Source organism: Macrobrachium rosenbergii, chromosome 56 (assembly GCF_040412425.1).
Source record: "Macrobrachium rosenbergii isolate ZJJX-2024 chromosome 56, ASM4041242v1, whole genome shotgun sequence".
Lineage (NCBI taxonomy): Eukaryota > Metazoa > Arthropoda > Malacostraca > Decapoda > Palaemonidae > Macrobrachium > Macrobrachium rosenbergii.
Genome location: NC_089796.1, coordinates 5,081,398 through 5,098,540, shown reverse-complemented (window position 1 = coordinate 5,098,540; position 17,143 = coordinate 5,081,398). Strand labels below are relative to the sequence as shown.

The window sequence follows — 17,143 nt, the reverse complement described above, 5'->3', positions numbered from 1 at the left end:
TCTTGTAAGATCAAAGGAAGGAGACCCATGCCTCCGATTTACTGAACATGTGTGATGTTCAACTGCCAGACTTCTAGGCCTTCGAATAAATGGAAAGTAACATCACTGATTCAAAGATAGGCTTGGATGAACCCATATTGTCGGGGACAATAAAGCTGAAGATAACCAACAGGTCTGTTCATTGTCAGTCCCACTCCCCCCTTGCTAGAGAGAGAGGGTAAGAGTTGCATCTATTAATCCCAAAGGAGCTAGATTACTGACAGGATACTCAGTCATCTAGAACACCTGCATGCACACCCATCCAGCATGTGACAGTTTGCTAACCATCCCCTAGAAAGGTAAAAAATGAGAAGGGGGGAGGCCAGTCCCACACACACCACCTCTTCGCAGCTGTACACCTTAGGCGAGATGCTACCTGTTTTCAAGAACTAGGTGATCTACATGGCTGTTGAGCAGCCACCAAAGAACCCTAGGAACATGAGTCCAAGAATCTATGGGCAATGTCCCAAAGGTAAAAAAGAGGCAAATGTGGTCTCTAGTGACCACTTTCCCATCCTTAGTACCTGTCTGCAAGGTTCTTCTGAATGCTAGCGGCAGACCAATACCCCTGACCTTATGAAATCTCACCTGGAACATATTGCTGTCCACCATGTCAGCTGTGGAGTACGTTTGTTTGACCATACATGAAGTAACAAAAAATGGAGGTCCTAGACACCACTTCTTGGCTGAGTGGGAACCAAAAACAAGTTGTCGGCACTTAGTTTGGAGGTGAAGCCCTAAATGGTACTGCAAAAGGCCTTTGGGCACTTGGTAGCCTTAAGGGTTCTTAGAAACAGAATGCTCGTACACTGTCGATCTCCTGACAAATCAGGCAGAACAACAGGAAGTCTTAAGCCCAAGACTTGAATCATGGATGCAAAAGATGTCTCCTAAACACCAACAGCATCTGAAGTTCCTAGAGGTCACTTATCCAAGTACTGTACACGTACTGACTAGCCCCCAACATTTCTAACCATGGATGCAAAAGACGTCTCCTAAATGTCAACAGCATCTGATGTTCCCAAGTACTGACCAGACTCAATCACTGCTAAACTTTGCTGACCAGAAAAGAAGCGATACAATTCTTCGAAATGTTCAGGTGTCAAGACTAACTGTCACTAACACCGACCCTAGTGACTGAACTCGTCTTCATACATCCATCATCATGGAATGTGTCTGGTTGATTTCTGTGCTGAGTGTGCTACTGGAAACCCATGCACCCGCACTGTCAATTGAGATGACAGGACACTAAAACTGATTGCCTAACCATCAAGAAAATTTAAATTAAATTCCCCATTCAAACCACACAGTACAAGTCAGAGTAATGATCAAAGCAAGAAAGTGAATAAAGACTGTAAAACTGAAAACTTCAGCACCAAGTGCTGCATGAATACTAACCTCTGCGTCTGCTAACCGAGAAGATAGACCGACGACAAACACTAGATTTTTCTGAACTACTCGAACATTAGCAAGGTGTTTGCGGTTTTCAAACACCTTTTGTTTCTTCTGTGCATCCTTCTGACGCTTTTCTTGTTTTATTCGCTGCAGCCTGTTCACAAAGAGAGATTTGTATCAGAATAGTATTTAAATATTTCCTTTTAAATTAAAACTAAGAGCTGTGTATCACTTTGAGAAATACATTTCCAAAGATAGTACAACTGCGACCGAAGATCAAACAGCTTTTTAACCAATAATATTTCTAAAACAAACTATCTTTTCTCAATAATATTACTCAAACAAACTAACTATTTTCAATACAGTAATATCACTAAAACAAACTACTGTATCTGTTCCCAATAATATCTTTTCTACGGGAAGTAAATTGTTCAACAGGAAACTTACTCTTCAAGTGACAAAGGCTTGAAGTCCGCCGGATTTTCAGGATAAGCCTTCCGACAAGCTGGACATAACCCATTTTCATCCGTTCTTATCCGATGCCAACAAAAGCGACAGATTTGATACCCACAAGTACATGGGAAAAAGTTGAGGTCATCCATCTCCAGTGGCTCCATACATAGCGGACACTCCACCATATCCTCTCCGATTAGCACCGACATGATCCTTAATCAGATAGTGGATCACCTATGGAAAGAATGCGCTGTAAACAGTAAGACATTTTAATAGCTTTGGCTTTCCATGGATGCAAGCAATTGGGCAGAGCCCTGTTACAATGTTGTACAATTTTCATAAATCTAAACTATAACTCTGCATAAAAGTGATAAATGCGATAAGCATTTGCCTAATACTTCTAACAATTCATGTTTCCTGTTTTTGAAGATTTAAAGACATACTTATTTAACACTTAGACTTAAGACAATATCAAAATGTTTTGCGCACACACAGTATTCCAAACTTTTGTAGAAATACACTCATCTTCTTTCAGCCATGTCCATAATTGTAACTCTGGCCTAATTGCTTATCATCATACTGTACTATGTCATCAAATGTTCCCAAATCCAAAATCTCTACTTTTTTTTTCTCTTTTTTTTTTACAGTCAAGCCAGAAATTCTTCTGAAATACAGGTACGAGACAATCAGTACATGTATCAGTCTATGACTTAAAAGTGTCTCACGTTACAATCAGCCATTTAATTTCTAAGTATTTTGGGAAATCCTGTTCACTATGGTTTGAATGACCTATATGCACCAATTTGTAAAAATTTCCCTTTCAACAATGCTTTGGCTGTAAAGTAACATGTTGCATACAGTATTTACTTTTCTTATGTTTTGTTATAATCTGGTAAATATGAGTAAACTAGTATCATTACTTGTCTGTTAATACAAGCCCTATAAAGATGTGAACCTGTTCAAGGGCATACAAAAATTTAAATAATCCTTTCATGAAGATAACATCAGGTTTATTACTGAACAAAGACACCTGAAAATAAGACTACAGTTTATTACCGAACAAAGACCACTGAAGATAAACAAAGATAACAGGTTTATTTTATTTCTGAACAAAGGCAACTGAAATAAGACTCAAGTGTATTACTGAACAAAAACAATTGAAATATGACAAAGTGTACATCATTAAATACAGCAAGTCAGTTAAATACCTTTCAAGTAGCAAGTTGCATCTAGTTTGTGCATTTGGCAAACAGCACTAAGGATTACCTGCAAACTAAATATAATGTCTTCGAATACCCCACACTAAAAATTAAAAGAAAAATTTTACACTTCATTTCAGGTGTCCTTAACAGTCAAAAACAAAAATGACACTACAGTATAGTGAATGACTTAAAATTCTACCTTTTTAAATACTGTACTGCAGATTTATCATACTGAATGCACACACATTCATGACCAAATGCTTGAAATTTGACAGAATAACTCTTCAATAACTTTGTAGTTAGGAATGCCTTAATTATCTATTAAAATATTACTGGGGACGGTGAAAGTCATTTCATGAATTTTCTCGGGTAATCCTTTCATACCAATGCCTCATTAATAAAGAAAAAACAATTATACACTAGCCTAAAGTATAATGGGACATACATCTCTAATATATACAACCGTGAGTAGGTCTCATGATGAGGGGCCTGAATAGTGCAATGATAATTTACATACAGTACGCCATTAATTCCATCACTGAATAACTGAACAAAAGAAAATTAGCCATCTAACCTGTGTTGAGCTAATTAACATGAATTTATGTTATTTGCCACAAAGTACTATGACTTGAAAGACACTGTACTTTAGTTCCATTTCAGACCCAAGCAACATTACCTGGCAAGATGCCAAAGATCCAAACCTGCCCCATTCCCTTACTCGGACAAGGCCACCATGAAATAAATTACTTCAGCGTACACAGCTACCAGTACTTCAGAACACTGGACACACTGTACACTGTATAAAAGTGTAAAGACCAATTCTAAACTCCTTACGCATCTGATAACCATGTTTACACTGGTATATTTATAAGCTTCAACTTCATAAGGAGCAAACACAATAATACATTAAAATGCATTTTAAATGAAAATCACCCAAATACATAGTTTTTCGCCATTCAAGAAATTGAATACTGTATACAGTATGATTTACGGCAACATCCTTTTCCAAACTTGTAACTGATGAAACTTAAGTGGACAAATTCCTTGATATCCTAAACTACAACTCACTCCCCACCAGTCCACTTTGTCAATTCACAATACCCTGACATCAATGACAATCAAATTTCAACCAAAAGAACCAACCCAGCTTAAAAAACACAAAGCTGCTTACTCACTCACAAAAGATTAAATTGCAACACCGGAGAATGTTACGCTTAGAACAAAAAAAAAAGAAGTCTTAAATCCATGCAGTGCCTTTCAGTTGCTCTTCTATGACTGCAATGTAGGTCATGTGACACAGCACAATACCTTCCTTAAAAAAAAAAAATAGTAGTTTTCATTTTGATGCCTGAGAATTCACTAAAGCAGGTAGATTGTAGGACCAGCTCCTATGAAAATTTAATGCATTTCTATGATAGAAAAGGTTCAGATTTGTCCAGCAGCGGTTTCAATGTCCATAGAGTTGTACTGCTGGAAGCTTTTGCATTTGAACCTTATCAGTCAACTAACAACAGCACTTTTATGTGGCCTAATGTTGTAGCATTTCCCACAACAAGTCATCCAAAGTCATAAGACATATTTCAGCCTTCATCAAAAGGCTGACATTAATATGATAAATATAACAAGGGGCTGCAATTTTTCTGTAGCTAGGCTTCTTATTTGCTATGCCACTAAAGCAAATTTGCTTTAAAGCAAAATTTATTTTTAAATTTGTGGTTTTTCTACCAAAATACTGTATGCAGTTTTTGAGAAGTGGAGTCTTAAATATTATTTTGACCACTATCCAGAAAAATTCCTGTGCCTTCATGATTTTACCCTGTACTAGAATACCCATAAGTCATGACAGTAATATATATAACAAAAATATATGAAGAGGCCAAGACTGCAAGTCCTTGGGACACAATGTTCTTTCCTGTTCCTAGGACCGAGGTATGTACATTACCTTAATCTTGCCTACTTATACAGGACTTACTTGTGCAAGAGATTGTCACCAGTCTGCTTGAAGTTAAATCTGAATGTAGTCCATTTCCTATAGACCACGTCAAAGAAAGTCTACAGATACTTATTGTTTTTTATATAGCAAGATTATTGAGGGTAACAATTCCTCCACATTCTTTGTCTTTCAGAAATGTTGGAGAAAAAACCTGCCCTTCAATAAACAACTGTTCTTTATTCATCAAAATACAGGGTTTTCAATTTACATACATGCCAGTGAGATTGGCATCCAAATACTCTGTCTCTAGTATAAACCAAAAAATTGTATGACTCTTGAAGGTAGAAGGGTGGGGCTTGCCCATGAAGACACGCCTCTCAAGGATGAAAGCCTACAGGAAGTTTATTTGGAATGAAAAAAAAAATTATCAGGGAACACTTTCACTTGATAGCTATGAATGAATTCATCCATGATACATGCACTAATGATTTTATTTTATTTTCCAATAGCCATAATTATGGTATGAAAACTTAAAATGCCCAGAAAAAGCTTGCTTGTAAAAATTCTTGGACCATAATTGACAAAAAAACTGACTAGCCAGAAAGAGCTTGCCTGCAAAATTTGAGGACCATTTAACAAAAAAAATTGACTAGTTAGCCTAAATTACAGCATAAAACACAGCATCCTTTGTTAGAATTAATGCATCCCGTTATGCAAGGTTATTGGGGGGAGGGTGTTTCACCACCTAGGGCCAGGAGGGATGTGGTGTATTAGATCAAGCTAGAATGCATCCCATCCTTTTTTGCAACGTTAAAATGTCATAGGTTAGATTAGGTTAGGTTTTATCCTTGTAACACTAGAACAACATATTGTGTGGAGAACTTTAAGAAAGTACGTTAAACTGATCTGAAAAGGAACTGGTTGAAAGGGGCATTCGCTGAATTCACATTTGGCCAATATAGAGTATAATAAAAATTGTAACAATTACAACAAAACTGAGAATTTCACAACACAGTCCACTATGGCAAACCCGGCTACAAGAAATTAAGTTATATACCCTTATCTTTTTATACCCTTATTACAGTTATCATCATTTTACCCAATTAGCCTTGCCAAGTCTCATACTTCAACAAAGTGAAGGCAATGATAAAACTGTACCAGGATAACTGCTGTTCAGTCACATGAGTCACACAGTCACAATCAACAATCTGTAGTCAAGGGAGGTGGAGGTCAAGCACAATTGGGAGATTCAGCAGTACTGTAACTTGTAACAGTAAAATTGCTGTACTAACACAGCCTGATTCCAGGGATATTTACCGTCCTTTCTTTATGTTTGCACTTATCACCAACTGTGATATTTACCACCTTTTCTTTATGATTACACCAGTCACTAACATAATTACACTCTTTTCTTTGTGATTACACCAGTCACTAAGATATCTACCATCTTTTCTTTGTTTATTTCTTTTGTTTGTGTTTTTAAATTCATCCCCAAGAGGGTGGTACTAACACAGTGCCCATTTTACAGGTAAAACAGTAGTTGCGAAGGTCTGGCGGCGAAGGTTTGACCAAGTACTGGTGATTATAGGAAGGTAAAGCCGGTGCTAGATTAGGTTATGCTATGACAGTAACCATCAATACTTCAGTAATCCCACTATTATTCCAAGCAGAAATATTGAGGTGGTTCAGTTAATACTCCCGATGACAAAAATTCACAAATTACATTAAAAACTTACTTTCATTGGAAGCCTGAAGCATAGCAATGTTTCATGCTTCCTATGAAAGTAATTTTTTAGTGTAATTTGTGAATTTTTGTCATCTGGAATATTAAAAACCACCTGAAAGTTAACACATGGCTACAATTCTTGTTGTGATGGTATGACTGCTTTTAACACAGTGATGGTATGAATACTTTAAACATACATGAACATCAAGCACAGAACATTTTCACTAAGAAACATTCAAAGAATTCATTCCAAGTACCAATTCCTAATCATAAATTAGGCTTCAAGCTGAGGTAGCCTGATTCCTGACTAACAAATATATCACAGGATAGGCTAAGTCATAAGAGTTTAAGCATGTTTTGGAAAGTGAGAGATCTGTCTCGCTACCAACATCGCACATATGGTTACTTACCCATTTGTAAAAGGGAGGGATAAGTAACAGTGATACCTTACCTAAGGAAAACCTAATATTCTAAGGCAAGTATCCTTTATTATAAGAGGTATAGCCCATGATAAATTAAAATGGTTCTTGCACACTTTAGAAAACATTCACCTTGCTTGCAGATTTTTTGGCATTCGGGTCGTTTCGGCCGTAAGCACGTTTACGTGCAAAATGGGCGCCGTATTTAACACCAGCCCCTTGGGGATGTACGTAAAACATGAAATAATAGTGGTTGATACCATAAACATAACGGTAAATACCATAAACATAATGTCTCACACTGTTTTGGATGTTACAGCCTAAGTGACTTACAGCTGAAACGACCAGGACCGATTTTTTGGTAATACTAAACTTCTAACTTTCCATTTTTTGTATGTATTATACATTTAAAGTCTGTGTCTCATTATCATGACATTCACTAACCAATGACTAATGCTTTTACCGTTAGATAGCGTTACTTCTGTAGAAATTCCCATTCTTAGAATTTGTCCCTTTACCATATGCTTATCCATAAAACATATTGGAGAGAGGTGTCCCGCCCTGGGCCAGGTAGAATGTGGTGCCCTACATTATATTTGGATGTATCCCAGTTAAACTGCTATTGGTGAATTTGATTTACATATAATTCACAGGCTTTTCTTTCCAATCTGTTCCAATTCAAGTTACACGTTACGGTACTGGTGTGAAGTATTTTAGTGAGTTTCGACTACATTTTGTGGTAATTCTGCAGAAAAGCTTTGCATGGAGATATAAATTAATAAATTTTTTTTACTAAACAATAAAGAACATGTTAATAATGCAGTGGAGATAATTTAAGAAATTTACCAAGAATGAGAAATTTACCATCTTTTGTTTATATTTTTATATCATCCCTAGAGGGACTGGTACTAAACACAGCACCCTGCAGAGCTTTGCTGTAGAATTACCAATTCCATACCAACTGACTTATCGCCAGAAATTCACAGTTCCTTCAGGTGAGGGTATTCAACCCCACTAAAATAACTCTGGAATTACCTACAGTCAATACCTTTCATTCAAAAAAAATTCACAAAACTCTGCAGTTAGCTATCCTAATGTTGAAAAATAAAATTGGTAAATCTAAGGAAGAGCTTTGCATGGAGATAGTGCTCCTGAAATATTTTTAATTAATATAGAAAATGGTGTATATGATGCATAACAAGTGAGAGAACCTGACGAACGGACCAAAATAATGAGAGATTTACCTTCTTTATATTATCATGCAGATAAGCTCTGCAGGACACCATGTCTAGTAGCAGGCTCTCGGAAATTAATGTAGCATCATAAACAAAAGGCTAAATTTCTCAATTTTCAGTAAATTCATCAAGTTATCTCACCTGTAATGCATCATATACACCCTCTTCTATATTCCCTCTGACAAAAAATTTATTCATAAGCAACAGCCTACCTCCGTAAGGTGCTCTTCCTTAGAATTACCAAAAAAAAAAAAAAAAAATACCCTACATTAGTTAGGTTGTATAGCTCATAGTATAGCATATGCTATGCTATAGGCCCACCCTACCTTCCCCAAATTATTAAAACATTTCTATTAAATTAAAACGATTATTAACCTACCTAGCCTAACACAGCATATTGGAGAAATTACGACACCAATTACCTTTCTTTCGCCCTAGGGATACCCTACGAGCAGACAGCATAGGGTTAGGCTAACCTACCGAGACAAAGCCCGAACATAAGCCAAGCCCGGGCCCACCCTAGTTATGCCAAAATAGCCTAACCTTTAGCATAGGCTTGCCAAAACATTAAAATCTGCCAGAAACGACCCATAGTCCCCAAAAAAAGCCATGGGCCAACCGAAACACTCGGCCACGGGCTTGGTGACGTAGCCTAACGGTCGCCAAAGCCCAGGCCTAGGCCAGGCTCAAGTCCCCGTTCCTATTTCCTCGGGGAAAAATTCCACACCCCGCTGTCTAACCAGGCGGAATGGGAAGGAGAAGAGAGAGGGGGGGGGAAAAAAGAGGAAGTTTCTTACCCGATTGGCGAGACCCACGACAACAACAACAAGAACAACAACCGAACAACAACAACAACAACAAAGCAGGCAGGCCCGACTCTCCTCCAGCTGATCCAACTAACAGATGATGATGATGATGATGATGAGCTTTCACCCAGATACGCGATTAGCTGAATTCCAAAGCATTCCCGGACCTCAAATGAACTCAAAACAGATACGATATTTAACGGGGCCAACGCCTAGGGGAAAGGGGGGGCGGCGGGGGCGGGGGCAACGAATATTCGATTAATAATTTTCTTGAAATTGTTTTTCGTAGCGACACAGATCTCGAATGACCTTCACTCCCAGTGGAAGAAAAATTCCCCAGGGTAAAGTCGCCCCAGGGGCCCCTAACGCCTCCAACACGACGACGAGGACTTCGCCTATCCTCCGCCGTTGACAAACCAGGTCGTAGGTGGACCTACGACCCCGATTTCGGGGGCATAAGGCGTCCCTGGGATATTCATTTACGTCAACCGGACCCAAACATGGGACAGGACTATTTACTAGTGGGAGATCGCCAACATATTTCTTATTTTACGGCCGATCGGCGCCATATTTCAGCCCCCTGCTAATTTATTTACGTAGCTCAGTGTCCGTACTATGTTCAAAATTCATTCTCACTCGCCACACCCCCGCGAAAACGTCCAACGAAAATACTTACAAATAAAATAAAGCTGTTTAGTTGTTGGCAAAATTAAGGTTGAAGAAACACAGTCGCTGCTGCGCCTGCGCCAACAATCCAAGTCCCGGATGAGACGAAACAAATGACGAGCGATGACAGCTGTTTTTCTCTTTTTTCTTCTTTCTTCTAGAACCACAACAAAAATTATAACTACGTTAATGTTTCGTCGTCAAATATTTTATCACGTTTTTTTAAATCATTAATTCGACTTAAATCGAGTTATTTTGGAAAGTCGTTCATTTTCCACCTCACAGGTCTTTTCCATGGAAGGTCTCTGAAACTGAACGAACAATCAAAAGAGAAATTCATTTGGGGAAACGACCGAGCTACATACATTGCCAAAATTCATTTGCATGCCTGTCTCTCATGAATTTCGAAAGCTGGAAAAACCCATTAATAGAGCAGGACTTTGAAAATGCAAATAACAAATCAGCCATTATGCCGATTGCAAAATATACGAATTTCACTACGAGACTAGAAAATAAGAAAACTATGCTACGGAAGAAAAGACTCAGCGTCAGTCGGCGATGGTTAGGGAATGTTGCTGGATAAATGTTGCTAAAGGTTTAGCTTAATAATGAAAGGTATGCGTCTGAAGAATACGCATAAAATGCATAACACGAGTAATTTTCCAGACGCACCCATTTTGTGTGAAAGGGAAGGAACGAAAGAGCTGAAATGCAGACTATCCAATGACAACGTCATTCTCGATTCTCGTTCCTTTGAGTACCAGATAATTAGGAGTTAGTTTTCCTACTTTTTTTTCAGTTGCATTCCTGGATGTTGATGTTTGAATTTGAATCATTTAGGAATCACGGAAAGAAAAAGTGTTTAGTTTTAAAACTCAGAAAATGACAGATATGGGGTGGAAAAATCAACAAAATCCCGTGGATACGCATTTATGATACCTGTTATGATACTTTCCCACGGCTGTCAAAACAGTTTTAATCCTCCTCAAGACTCTCTCTCTCTCTCTCTCTCTCTCTCTCTCTCTCTCTCTCTCTCTCTCTCTCTCTCTCTCTCTCTCTCTCTCTTATGTGCGTGTGTGGCTAAAAGAAAGCCATATGCAGTCAAGTATGACAAAGACATGCAATGAAATGACTCACAGTGACAGCACTACTGGCGGAAGCATAGGTGAACGTATTTTGCGTTTGGCTGCACTGTACACAAATCCCTATCCCTGCATGATCACAAAACAAAGCAAACTAGTCTGAACCAAATAAGTGAATAGTACGTACACGCGAATACAATAAAATCTCAATGTTCGTCCGTTCGTCACTCAGCCAGCGTAGTATCACTGACTCAAGAGAAAGGTTATGGGAGCTTCGTATTCCTCAAAGTAAAATTTACCTGATATTACGGTTTAGAGGTGTTTTCGACGCTTGCAAACACCTGTTCAGCTTATTGCTTTTCTGTGCAATAAGGTTTTGGTGTAGCGGTGTGTTATCGATGATTAGAATATACATCGTGATAACACATAGTTGGTCGTAAAAAAAAATAATTGTTTATCGCGCATGAAAGGGTTTGGTACGTTATTTTGATTTGGTAGCTCCCACAAGAGAGAGAGAGAGAGAGAGAGAGAGAGAGAATTTTATGTTTTTCCCCTTTATTCAGTTGTATAGGCGTATGTTGTATCCCATACCATTCAGGAATTTTATTGTTATAAAACAAAAGAAGATTTTGCCTTAATGAGAGAAAAGATGATTAAGAACTTGATTACGAAGACTGTCAATTTACTGAATGTCACAAAAAACGTTCAGGTTTATTGAAGAAGCTTCTGTTGCCAAAAGGTTTAGGTGACTGCCATATAAACAGAATTTTTTAACATAAAATATATATATTTTATAATGTGTGAAAGTATTTATGGGTAATCTTAACGGGCTTACTGTCATTCGGAATCAAAACCGATGACCGTAGTCGTTCCGTCGCCAGAATAAATAAGCAAAAAACATACCGTATCTTAATTTTCCCAGGATCATGGGAACTCTTAAGGTAGTGTCGTATTATAAGAGAGGATAATCGCTCAACATTATGTGTCATGTTTGCGGAGGTGGAAGAACCTTTCTTTGTCACTTTTGATATGCCAGATACGTTTGAGTGGAGCTCTGTAGCCTACGGTATTTCCATGCTTGTGAGCAGAGAGGCTTATGAGTTTCACCTGTTTGTCAGTTCTTTTGTCATCATAGGACGTTTTTGCGCAACATTGAATTGCATTTTCACCCGTCACTCAGCTTCTGTTTTGGCAGCAAGTTCGTCCGTTAATAAGGACCCCGCTACTTTGCCATTGGATAAGGAGCACGCTACTTTCATGTCAGTACATGAGGTGCACCCAACTTTGCCCAACCCTTTGTCTCCAAACCCAAAGTTTCTACACATTTCCATTCTAAGTCTCGTGACCTTTATTAGACTCTTTTTCTTCTCTCACTTCCATCGGAATTTTAACAATTTTAAGCTGCTTTGAATTTATCTTGGAGATGTCACAAGTTTAAGGGCAAAATATGCATCCGGAAAATGATACGTTTCGTGTTTGACGTCACTGCTTTCATACGTACTAGTAAATAAACCGTTTTCGTTTGCAGTGCGAGAATCTGATGAATACACACATAAATAAAGATTATATATATATATATATATATATATATATATATATATATATATATATATATATATATATATATATATATATATATATATATATATATATATATATTTATTTATTTATTTATTTATTTATTTATTTATGTGTGTGGGTGTATTCTTATCGAATGATGATGCACTTGTGACATTTATTTTATTTTGACACTGCAGCAGTTTCCTGTTATTTTGTTTATCTTTCAGACTAAAACTTTGAAGGAAAGGATTATGATTTATGAAACCTAGGCTGTCAAGGAGATCCAGAACATAAAGGAGGTGAAGTAAAAGGATCTAAAGGTTACACTGTGTAGTTTAAAAGTTAAAGAGGCTGAACAGCAAAACCGAAGAAAGGGCGCAGGAAGTCACTAAAGTAAAAGGGATACAGCTAGGGGACGAAGAAACGCAACAAACACCCTTTAGTAATGCCTGTTCACAGTGCACCACGTGAGTTGCACTGACGTCATTACTCCTAAAGGAGAGTTGGGAAAATATGAGAGTTAACTTATATTGCTCTGTTCACTCATATAACCAACCTTCACTGTTTCAGCCAATTACATAAAGGAGAGTTGGCTCAACAGTTGCTACGCTCAACTTTATCTGTTCTGTGACTCACTTAACGAACTCTTTGCACACTTCTGTCAACTACATCACTTTCTGTAGTTTCCCTTCACTGTATATATATATATATATATATATATATATATATATATATATATATATATATATATATATATATATATATATATATAAAGATAAGATCCACGAAGGAAACTGAAACACTGGAGTGCTGTGAGGTCTTTCGACACTTACGTCCTTTACTTAGTATATTTTATCTTTATTTATATATCCATCACGTTCCATATTTTCGTGATTCAATTATACATATATATATATATATATATATATATATATATATATATATATATATATATATATATATATATATATATATATATATATATACTATATGTATGTATTTATATAATACATATATGAACGTGTATATATATACATATATAATATATATATATTATATACATACATACATACATACATACTCCTCTCCGTGACACAAATAACATTGTAAATCGTTCCTGAAACCAAACCAAACCTTTCGATACGAACCTTCAGGGACTGCGAACCTTTCGGGAAACCAATCCTCTCGAAGCCTTGTTGAAGAGCCCATCCAGCAATGCCCATGCTAACCTGCCCCGCCCTATTTAATCCTCGGCGCTCCGCAAGTCGGAATTTACCTTTGTCTTGTGATCTGTGTGTGCGTGTGTTTGTGTGTGTGTGTGTGTTTATGAGTGCGTGTGTGTGTGGGGAGGTTGTTTCCTGTCTTTGTTTGTATGAACTCGTATGGTGAATTGAAGATACGTTTTTTCGTGTTAAAATTGGAGAATATTTTGGTTGTGCCCATAACGATAATTCTCTCTCTCTCTCTCTCTCTCTCTCTCTCTCTCTCTCTCTCTCTCTCTCTCTCTCTCTCTCTCTCTCTCTCTCTCTCTAATTCAAAATGCACGTATAGGCCTACGTTCGTACACGGGAGAATTTTATTTTTAAACAAGAAGCGCAAATAAGTTCGTCTCGTCTAGTGCTTACGTATTTCCATACGTATATCGTGTGTGTTTTGCTACACTTAAGAAACTAATCGATCAGTAACGATAAAGCTGATAGTCGGGAGGGCACCAGCGCTAGTCTGGGCCGCCTTATCTGGTGGTAATTACGTAAATTGTTGGTGGTTTTTAAAAGAATATCTTTTGGGTCGCTGATATGAGAACCCAATCGTACACCCTTTGATTAGGGACAAGTTTACCTGGATGCAAACTTTGAGGGAAAATTGGAGTGGTTTTGTGTCGTTGATTTTACTTAAACTCATTTGAAGGGAGAGTTTTAGTGAATGATTTAGAATGTGGACTACAAACTGGAATCGAGAACTGAATACATTTTGATGAATAATTATTGAATAATGATATACAACGTCAATGACTATTGCAGAATACTCTGCTATGCCTGAAAAGAATATTTATCCGGTATCAAAGTGATTTATGATTAACTACGTTTAGGCGTATTTAATCAGACCTCGGGAATTTGCGCAGAATTTGTCCCTATCTGAAAATGAGCAAAATTAACACGAATTTTGCTGACTCAGAACTTAGCAATGATTGCGCATAAACCACTTAACCAACTTATCAGTCCGATTGGTCGCTTGCATTTATTTAATTATTTATTAACTCTTTATTGCTGTACAGTTACGAGTAACTCGTTACCAGTGCCCTGGTATTTACATGAAAGCTTATCTCTTTAAAGGAAGGATTTATCTAAGACTTGTCGAGCTTATTTTCTTTGTTTTTTATCACAGAAGTCAGTCACGTTTTGGAATGATTGATAAGAACAAAATGGTTATGGTTGTACTTTGGTGTTAAGGGAAGGTATTAGTCTCAAATCGTTTAAAAGGACAATAGGAAATATTTTACTTCCAGTACTTATAATGATAAAATTGTAGCACTGTATAACGACTACGGGCTCACGAGTGGTAACTTATAATGCTGTATCAGTGGAAATGGAAGTGTTTGGTTTTGAATAATTTCAATTTTTGGTTTTGAATAATTTCAGTTTTCTGGCGTTACGACAGCAAAGGTCACTGACGCCGATCATTTTCGTTTTAATGTGATGCTGGCATACACTCGCAAATGACCTTGAAATTGAAAATCAATACGATTTTATAGGCAAAATATCCCGTAGGAGGTAGTAGTGCCGTCACTGCACCTCATGCGGCACACCGTAGGCATTACTTAAGGGTCTTTGCAGCGTGCCTTCGGCCCATAGCTGCATCCCCTTTCGTCCCTTTTACTGTACCTCCTTTCATATTCTTTTTCTTCCACCTTACTTTCCACCTTCTTCTAACAATTGATTTATAGACGAAATAAAGAATATGGTACATTCCCCTTGTTTAGGAGAACTCTGACAGAATCAGAGGGTTTCACAAAACTCGGTTATGCAAAAACAAGCAGTAGTGGTGTTTACATGATTTCACGTAATGATTGCAAAAAGAAATATTCAGGTCAAACCGGTTAATGACTCACCCATTGAGTTGAACACCTTCATTCCCCTTCTGCCTGAAAATGCAGGGCGAGTGTGAAATGTCTAATTTATTCACATAACTGACTTCAACATTGTAAATAATGGACAGACTCCCCAGAGATAATATTTCATAATAATATTGCCCAAAGAAATGTCACTGCGTCACCAATCTTTCATTATTTTGATTAGCAAGTTCCAAATCTTAGTCTAGATCTGTTTGGATTGTAGATATTTCCCTCAAAGAAATAATAAATTTTGTTGCTTATGTACCCATTGTGTTATCTTGTTTTTCAGAAATTATCTGTATGGGATAATGATCCTAAACTTGTATATCTAGATGATATTAACATTTGTGGATGAGGGAACTGGTTCCTAAGAGATGGGAAGAGACTTAATTTTTTTTATAATGGTAATGGTCAAGGTGATAGAGATTACTTATTATGCTGAAGAAGGTGTAAGGAAGAGTTTGGATTAAAAATGTAAGGCAGATAAAAGGGAAGATGATAAATGGAAAACCGTGTGCGCTTACACGAGGAAAAGTGTGCTGATCATATCTTTGTCGTAAAACAGTGATGTGAGAATCTTTAAAGTAGAGGGAAAAATCTGTGAGTGATATATGTGAACCAAGCAACAGCATAGGTGGATCTGATATTGAAGCAACGTAGAGGGTTTTTAGGATGTATGGTGTAAGAGGTATCTACTTAAAGGGATGAAGAGTATAGTTATGATGAAAGCAAAGTGTGTTAGAGCATGTAGGCCTAGACGACTGAGTGACTGGTTTGGTGTGAACTTGGTTCTAAGATGAGGGTATTTTGTATATATCCCTGGATATTTGATGTTTCTGGCTGAAGCGAGACGAGAAGTCAGAGAAACAACATAGGTGCAAAGCTGTGGGATAAAACTGGGTCATGAATGAGTGTGTAAGTCTTCGGGTGATACAATATCTATTGAGAATAATGAAGATTGAAATTGCCCTTATACGCCCCCTCCCAAACTATGGGAATCAATTCAAACGCGTGAGCTAGTAATTGGTTATAATCCCCATGCACTAAGGTCATAGCTATTCTCGTAAAGAGGACGAGATGCCCTCAAGGAATAAATGATAATATTCAACAAATAGCAGTTGATAACGGCAATTACAGAGGAACACAAGGTTTTAACAATAATACACATACTATATATATATATATATATATATATATATATATATATATACATATACATCTATATACTATATACGCGTCACATTTCAATTCATTTTAGAATTTCTCCTTAACAATCGTGTCAAGGAGTGATGATGTTTCGACCAAATCAAATTCCAACGTGTGAGCTAGTAATTGGTTATAATCCCCATGCACTAAGGTCATAGCTATTCTCGTAAAGAGGACGAGAAGACCGCAAGGAATAAATGAAAATATTCAACAAATAGCAGTTGATAACGGCAATTACAGAGGAACACAAGGTTTTAACAACAATACACATATATATATATATATATATATATATATATATATATATAT

At 37.2% G+C, this 17,143-nt stretch overlaps 1 protein-coding gene across 12 annotated transcripts in view; it reads right to left on the bottom strand.

Moving 5' to 3' along the window:
- Cnot4 (CCR4-NOT transcription complex subunit 4) overlaps positions 1–13,733 on the bottom strand; it is a 35,166-nt gene extending 21,433 nt beyond the window's left edge. For 2 of the 12 annotated variants that reach the window (XM_067101219.1, XM_067101229.1), the window contains exons 1-3: positions 9,885–10,014; positions 1,882–2,137; positions 1,438–1,588 (exon numbers count right to left, since the gene is read on the bottom strand). In XM_067101219.1, the coding sequence (XP_066957320.1) occupies positions 1,438–1,588; positions 1,882–2,096 (366 nt within the window). In that variant the 5' untranslated portion in view covers positions 2,097–2,137; positions 9,885–10,014. Of the gene's footprint in view, positions 1–1,437; positions 1,589–1,881; positions 2,138–9,199; positions 9,326–9,517; positions 9,633–9,884; positions 10,015–11,143; positions 11,327–13,664 lie in introns of those variants that run through there. The other 10 variants (XM_067101220.1, XM_067101230.1, XM_067101223.1 and 7 more) reach the window with 9 other exon arrangements.
- Positions 13,734–17,143: the final 3,410 nt, after the last annotated feature.